This window comes from Carcharhinus amblyrhynchos, chromosome 21 (assembly GCF_965287045.1).
Source record: "Carcharhinus amblyrhynchos chromosome 21, sCarAmb.v2.hapA, whole genome shotgun sequence".
Lineage (NCBI taxonomy): Eukaryota > Metazoa > Chordata > Chondrichthyes > Carcharhiniformes > Carcharhinidae > Carcharhinus > Carcharhinus amblyrhynchos.
In genome coordinates, this window is record NC_137344.1 from 14847801 (window position 1) to 14855925 (window position 8125).

The 8125-nt window shown below is 43.5% G+C and overlaps 1 protein-coding gene across 3 annotated transcripts in view; it reads left to right on the forward strand.

The window, feature by feature from the left end:
* The window catches only part of LOC145356459 (inward rectifier potassium channel 16-like), a 121808-nt gene extending 113913 nt beyond the window's left edge, over positions 1–7895 (forward strand). For all 3 annotated transcript variants that reach the window (XM_080209191.1, XM_080209192.1, XM_080209193.1), the window contains one exon: positions 6062–7895. In XM_080209191.1, coding sequence (XP_080065317.1) covers positions 6183–7400 — 1218 coding nt within the window. In that variant the 5' untranslated portion in view covers positions 6062–6182 and the 3' untranslated portion in view covers positions 7401–7895. The remainder of the gene's footprint in view (positions 1–6061) is intronic.
* The last annotated feature ends 230 nt before the right edge of the window (positions 7896–8125 follow it).

Here is an 8125-nt window from a genome sequence, read left to right on the forward strand (position 1 = left end):
GAGGAAATGGGAAAATAGGGCTTAAGTGCCAGAAGGCATGAGTATAAACGGTGGAGTGATTAAAATAGGGGATGTGCAAGATGTCAGAATTGGAGCAGTGCAGATATCTGCAAGGCTTGATGAGTTAGAACAAGTTACAAAGACAGATAGAGATCTTTGGAGGCATTATGTAAAACAAGGACAAACATTTTAAAATTGATTTTTTTGATTAATTAGTGTCACGTATTGGTATACAGTGAAAATTATTGTTTCTTGTGCTGTACAGACAAAGCATACTATAGATAGAGTAGAAAAGGGTGAATGGGTCATCTATGTTCAACCAGCCATCATAGCAAGGATGTACAGAAAGATCAACTTAATATAAAAGCCTGAAGAAGCTGTTCTTGTGTCAGTTGGTACGCGATCTCAAGCTTTTGTATCTTTTTCCCGACGGAAGAAGGTGGAAGGTGTCCGGGTTGTGTGGGGTCCTTGACTGTGCTGGCTGCCTTTCAGAGGCTGTGGGAAGTATAAATGGAGTCAATAGCTGGGAGGCTTGTTTATATGGTGGACTGGGCTTCGTTCAGGACCCTTTGTAGTATCTTGCTATCGTGGACAGAGCAGGAGCCGTACCAAGCTGTGATAATCCCAAGAGGATGCTTTCTATGGTGCACCTGTAAAAGTTGGTGGGAGCCATAGTGGTACCAGAGGAGAGTTGCCGATAGTTCCAGAATGGGAATCCAAGTTAGAAACCCATTTGTTGATGGCGAAACGCAATCAGTGTCAGAAGACTGCAGAAATAATATTCTGTATATTTTTGGCATGGAGCACTGCATTAGAGTATTAGAGAAATGTATAGTGCTAAACTCCTTATCTCCAGCTGTCTATAGTGGTATTAAAATAGTATCATCTTACCTTTTAACTTGGCCCAGTGAAGAAAGAGTAATGCAATCACCAAAGGGTTAATGGGCCATCTGTGTTCAACCGGCTGTCATTTTCTGTAAAGGTAGCACTCAAAAAGGGCAATTTTGAATGCACCCACTCACACTGAAGAATGCTGAGAAACCTGTCCTTCCTCCAGGACTATCGTTCACAAATACCCAATGACTGAGTGAGTGCTGAAGGCTTTGAAAGGCTTCAGTGCATCCAGAAGACAGTACAAGCCTGGCGATAAAGACTCTTCTATTCATCATGTTATCTCGTGTGCCTATGCTGCAGAAAGCTCCTTACCATCAGAGCAACAAAATCATTCCAGAGGCATGTGGCTGAAAAATGAACATTCTCCCCACCACAAAAAGACTCTTGACACTTGCAGTTTGTGATTTTCAATCTATTTTCCGATAATTGGCGCTTTGAGTTCCGCATCATTTGAATGCCCCGTCTTTTATCCTTTCTACTGTAAGTTTGCATTCAGACTTGGAATGAATTTGTTCAAATGCATTTCCACCACTTTGAATGGGAGTTTGGAGTGAACTGAGTTTCTGTTTTGGGGCTGTTTATTTGGTGGATACAAGGAATCAATGTTCTCTATTGTAACTGGAGATGTGTTACAGAGTGCCGGCTGGATCAAATGGAATCTTAATTGTGGTCTGGCCCTGCGTAGAATTTCTCATTAAGATAAATGGTGTTGCACTGGGCAGGAATCTGCCTCAAGGAAATTAAAATGTGTGTTCATTTCACAAAACATTCCAATGGAGGTCCACTGTCATAAAGAAGTTCTTTTACAATGAGCTAAAAATTCCTGCATGCAAATACAGACTGAATTCCAAGACTCCCTATATGGTAGCAGCGGCAACCACTATCTTCACAGTAATAAGGGGTGGAAACTTATCTTTAAAAATGCACAGAGCAGCTGCATTTTCCACAGCTGCTGAACAGAATTGGGTTTTTCTCTCAGGCCTGACTTTAGCGATCCAGAATGGTCCCAGCTTTGAATTGGATTGGCTCACCCCATCAAAAGTAAATGACAAATAGGGAATAGAATCGTCCCTGGCAGGCCCATGCCAGAGTTGTCCATATCTCGTGGCTCCTTTTCTGTCATCAGCATGAGCAATATAACAAAAAAAAATTAGAGGTAACATTTAATTGTTGCAGAGCTGTTCTTGGCAGTTTAGTCATGAATACAGTGGTGACTAACTGGCTATATTTCTGTTCTGTAACAAGCTGGCCAGTTTTTTAATTACACTTCGTGTACCTTTCAAATTCCCATTGTGCGTTTTGTGTTCTTTTGCCTCAGTGGAATAGGGACAGGGTTAAAGACTATTTATCCTCTCTCGTCTCACAGGCAGCCCCCTGGGATCGAGGGTGACTTGCTTCCACGCTGGTGCGATGGGTTTTGAGATGGCTGATCAATCCAGTGCAGGGTCAGCAGACTGAGGTCGGTGCATGTGTGATGGCCCCACACTATTGGCCTCCCGGTCGCTGGCCAGCTTGACCGCTGACCCCATGACCCTGCATTGCTGCCCCATCGATTCCCTCCACGGCCCAATTGCTGGCCACCTGACGTGTCCAGGCAATCCCTGACATCCCCTGCCTCCCCCTGGCACGCCTCAATCTCCCTCCCACGCTGCCTCTGTGGCAATGTGAATCACAATGGAAGTGTTGGTCACTTAGATCCCCAACTTCATTCCATCTCAATCGGGAGCCAGGTAGGGGTGCCCCCAGACATTGCCACCTTGGCAGTGCCAGGCTGGGTCCCTGGCACTGTCCAAAGGGCACCTTGGCACTGCCCATTGGGCATTGGGCAGCGCCAAAGACATGCAGCTTAATGGGGAGGGGCCTCATGGAAGTGGGGCCTCTGCGGGACACGATCGGTGGGGGCAGGGCATCCTGCTGCCATTCTGCATTTGGGCTGGGTGACAGATGGAGGGAGGCCATCAATTAGGACTGGCCAGTGGGGTGGGGGGAGGGGGACAGGTTGGTCAGTCTGCTGGGGGGGCGGTGGACTGTGGGGGGAGGGTTGGAGCTGCTGTGGGGGTGGGGGAAGGATCCTGAGATCAGGGCTGCTGTGGTGGGGAGGGGTTGGGGTGGAGATTGAAAGGGGTACAGCGGGGGGGGGGGGGGGGGGTGGAGGGGGGGACTCGAGGCTGGCATGGACATGTTTGCAGGGCCAGCAAAGAGGCTGTGGGGGGGCTCGGAGGGGCAGCATTGTGGGTTTTGTGGGTCTGGCCAGCGGTTGCGCAGAGAGTGGGAGATCCTTTTTGAAACTGCCGCGAAAATAACCAATGGAATTTACTCCAGTTTTTATTACACCACCTTTCACATTGGGCACTCATGACAAATAAATTATTATGTATACTTAGTGTGTTAAATGTACTTCACCACAGCTTGTTTTAAGGATTAAAAGGGAAGGTGGAGGGGTGGTGGTAAAATTATTTAGCCACAGAAAGGTGCTTCACTTCCTCTGGGGTTTAACTTCACAGCAAGGAACTCACATGGTAAGTGAATGCCAACTTATAGAGTCATAGAGTCATAGAGGTTAACAGAATGGAAACAGACCCTTCAGCCCAACTTGACCATGCTGCCCTTTTTTTTAAACACCGAAGCTAGTCCCAATTGCCTGAATTTGGCCCATATCCCTCTCCTCATCTTACCCACGTAACTATCTAAATGCTTTTTAAAAGACAACATTGTACCTGCCTCTACTACCCCTGGCAGCTTGTTCCAGACACTCACCACCCTCTATGTGAAAAAATTGCCCTTCTGGACACTTCTGTTTCTCTCCCCTCTCACCTTAAACCTATGCCATCTAGTTTTAGACTCTCCTGCCTTTGGGAAAAGATATTGACTATCTAGCTGATCTATGCTTCTCATTATTTTATAGACCTCTATAAGATCACCCCTCAGCCTTCTATGCTCCAGAGAAAACAGTCTCAATCTATCCAGCCTCTCCTTATAACTCAAACCATCAAGTCCCGGTATCATCCTAGTAAATCTTTTCTGCACTCTTTCTAGTTTAATAATATCCTTTCTATAAAGGGTGACACGGTATTCCAAATGTGACCTTACCAATCTTTTGTACAACTTTAACGAGACATTCCAACTCCTGTATTCAATGTTCTGACCGATGAAACCAAGCAAAACTGATGAAACAACTGATCTCTAAACAGTTGCAACATTTTCAAATGTGTCAGTGATAGAAATGTAAAGATTGATGCTACAAGGTGTTTAAAATATGAGGTGGGCCTTTACAGTGTAAACATTGAAAAAACAGATCTTTTTACTTTGGAATTATAAAATTTTAGAACAATATAGCACAGGAAGCCATTTGGCCCATCATGTCTCCATGGTGAGTCTAAAGGAAGAAATTGCTCCAGTTGCATACAGTTTCCGCAGAATGTGTCAAACTACTTCAGATCTGATATGTTATCTTTCGAAGAGCAGTCACTGTTTCACACACTTGAATACAGCACAGAGGCACAGTGGTTAGCACTGCTGCCTCACAGAGTCAGAAACCCAGGTTTGATCCCCGGCTTGAGTCATTGTCAGTGTAGAGTTTGCACATTCTCCCCATTTCTGTGTGGGTTTCCCCTCAGTGCTCCAGTTTCCTTCCACAGTCCGAAAATGTGAAGGTGAGGTTGATTAGCCATGCTAGATTGCTCCTTATTGTCAGGAGGATCAGTGTAATTAATATGTGGGAATAAGGCCTGGGTAGGATTGTGGTTGGTGGAGGCTCGATGGGCCAAATAGCCTCCTTCTATGATTCTAAGATCCCACAAAGAATAAATGATATGAAAGCTTGTACAGTTTATTTGGGTGATGTTGACTAAGGGAGGAATGTCAATCAGAAGAATGCCTTGCTTTTATTTGCATAGTTCCATGGAATCTTTTGCATTTGAACAGGCAGGCAGGACTCAGTTAACCTTTTATTTCCAAGGCAAGACTTCTGACAGTACAGTACAGCTCAGCATAACATTTTAAATGATAAATTTTGTGCATAAGTCATGGCATGCACCCTGAACTGTTACCCTACTGGCCCAGAGAATGTTTCAGCTGATCAAAGCTAACAGGTCTTTTGGACTCTGACGAAGGGTCAACCAAGCTCAAAATGTTGGCTCTGCTCTCTCTCCATAGATGCTGTAATACCTGCTGAGATTTTCTAGCACTTTCTGTTTTTCTTTCAGGTTCCAGCATCCACAGTATTTTGCCTTTATTTTGTTGTATCATGTTTGATGTAGAGTGGTGTCTGTCAAACTAGATAAACAATTGTTTGATTTGACTTGATTTGATTTATTATCATCATATGTATTTACAGTGAAAAGTATTATTTCTTGCGTGCCATACAGACAAAGCATACCGTCATAGAAAAGGGAAGGAAAGGGTGCAGAATGTAGTGTTACAGTCATAGCTAGGATGCTGAGAAAGATCACCTTAGTGCGGGATAGGTCCATTCGAAAGCAGATGGCAGCAGGGAAGAAATTGTTCTTGAGTCGGTTGATACATAACCTCAGACTTTTATATCTTTTTCCCAATGGAAGAAGGTGGAAGAGAGAATGTCCAGGATGCGTGGGATCCTTAATTATGCTGGCTGCTTTTCTGAGGCAGCGGGGAGTGTAAACAGTGACAATGGATGGGAAGCTGGTTTGTGTGATGGATCGGGCTACATTCACGACATTTTGTAGTTTCTTATGGTCTTGGGCAGAGCAGGAGCCATACCAAGCTGTGATACAACCAGAAAGAATGCTTCCTATGGTGCATCTGTGAAGGTTGATGACAGTCATCGCTGACATGTCAAATTTTCTTAGCCTCTCTGTAATGGACAGAGCTACCTATGGTGATGCATGGACTATATCAATCACCAGAAATTACAGTTAGCAACTTGTAGAGTAGTCTTCCTTATGCCATGGAGTATTGGTAAGATTCATTGTCATGTTTCCATTTGTCTAGTTATATTGCTCTCATTTAAGAATGTATTTGGAAATAAGAATCCCTCCTCTTATATTATAATATGCCATTTTTCAATAAACCATTCTCCTGTGGCCCACAAAAGGATTGTCGTAACACTGGTCACTGTGTAATTCTGTCTAAATTACTTCTTGTAGGCTGATGGGCTAAACTGATATTTCTCATTTTGTTCCTCCTCCAGGCCAATGTGAAGAGACATTTAACTTTTAGAATAAATTATTTGAAAATCTCAAACTTCCTGAAGATAACCTGCAACTGGCTGTGAGTGAGTCAGAAGCCTAACCTTTACAGAAGGATTTAAAATGAATTTCATCAACTTGAATTACCAAACCATGAGTTCTGAGGAAGATCACAGGAGGCTTTTCAAAAATGGTTGCTATATGCAAGTCAACAAAAGGAGGCACAGAAAACGGTTTCTCCGAAAAGATGGAAACTGCAACATCCATTTTAAACGTACATTTGGGGAATGGGAAAGTTACTTTTCCGATATCTTCACCACGCTTATCGATCTCAAATGGAGACAAATGTTTCTAATCTTTTCCCTGTCCTACATATTGTCATGGCTGTTTTTTGGTTTTGTTTATTGGGTCACGGCAGCTATCCATGGAGACTTACAAACTGCGGAAGAAGATCATCAGCCCTGCGTTGTCGAAGTTCACAGCTTCACTGCTGCTTTCCTGTTTTCCATTGAAACACAGACGACCATTGGCTATGGATCTCGCTGTGTGACAGAAGAATGTCCTTTTGCTGTCTCTATGGTCACTTTCCAGTCGGTGATAAGCTGTTTAATCAACACATTTATCATTGGCGTTGTAGTGGCTAAAATGTCCAAGGCCAGAAAGAGAGCGCAAACAATTCGGTTTAGCAATAACGCCGTGATAGCTGTAAGAAATGGGAAACTATGCATGATGTGGCGTATTGGAGATTTCCGTGAGAGCCATATCATTGAAGGTATCGTTAAAGCTCAATTACTCCACTTTAAGGAGTACGATGACAATAAGTTGTCGATGGAACACCACGACTTGCACATAGTCACAGGCAATATCATCCTTATTAGTCCTGTTACCATTGTTCATGAAATAAATGAAGACAGTCCACTCTATGATCTGAGCAAGAAAGACTTAGCTAAAGGGGACTTTGAAGTCATAGTTACATTTGTCTATTCTGAGGACTCTACAGGAAACACTCATCAGTCTCGGAGCTCTTACACGCCTCTGGAGATCCTATGGGGTCACCGCTTTAACGAAGTTCTCAAAGACAAGCCGAGTTACTATAAAGTTAACTACTCCCAATTTCATAAAACTCAAGAAGTAACCACACCTGAATGCAGTGCCAAAGCATTGTATTCCATGCCAGAACACAGCGTCAATGTGCTCACTGTGGCTGGACTGGACAGCGAAGATGGAAAGTGTGAGAGCACAGTCGTTCCTGGTCACAATGAAGAGCAGGGTGAAGAACACTATGTGTATCAAAAGCCTGCATTTGTATTCCGAAGCCTTTCCATGGAGTCAGAACTCTGACTGTTGCCTGAATTCCCACTGCCCCTGTTGAACACTGCAATAGGGTCCTTGCAGCATTAAAAAGATGGTGGTGGGTGGGAGAGGGAATTAGTTATTCAGGAATTCAGTGAATGAAAACACCATTTGCTCCTTATGCTCATAAAATTTTGATTTATAATTAACACAGAGAGCACCCAGTAATGTGGATGAATATATAGACTGGGGCAGCAGATGGAATGACTTTGTCCCTCTGTATATCATCAAGTATATTAGTTATAATCATCAGTCTTTCCAAAGTAAACTGCAACATTCTACCATTCTCAAAATTTTACCTTCATCTTTTGGTGCATAAAAGATAGGAGGCAAATTATCAAAACTCGAAAAGATGATCACAGCTAGAAAAACTTTGAGTGCAAGCATTTCTTTTTCAGCACTATGGGTGCTACTCTATACACATACATCTCTGATGCTGACAGCGATGGTTGCCAGTTTGGGAAGGACAGATTTTGGTTTGATTTGCTGCCTCGCTAAATATTTTTAAGAAGCGGGTTGATGGGTTTTTGATAAGAGAAGGGATTAAGGGTTATGGGGAGAGGGCGGGAAAGTGGAACTGAGCCACGACAGATCAGCCATGATCTTATTGAATGGCGGGGCAGGCTCGAAGGGCTAGATGGCCTACTCCTGCTCCTATTTCTTATGTTCTTATATTCTTATTATTATCACGTGTTAGGCATACAGTGAAAAGT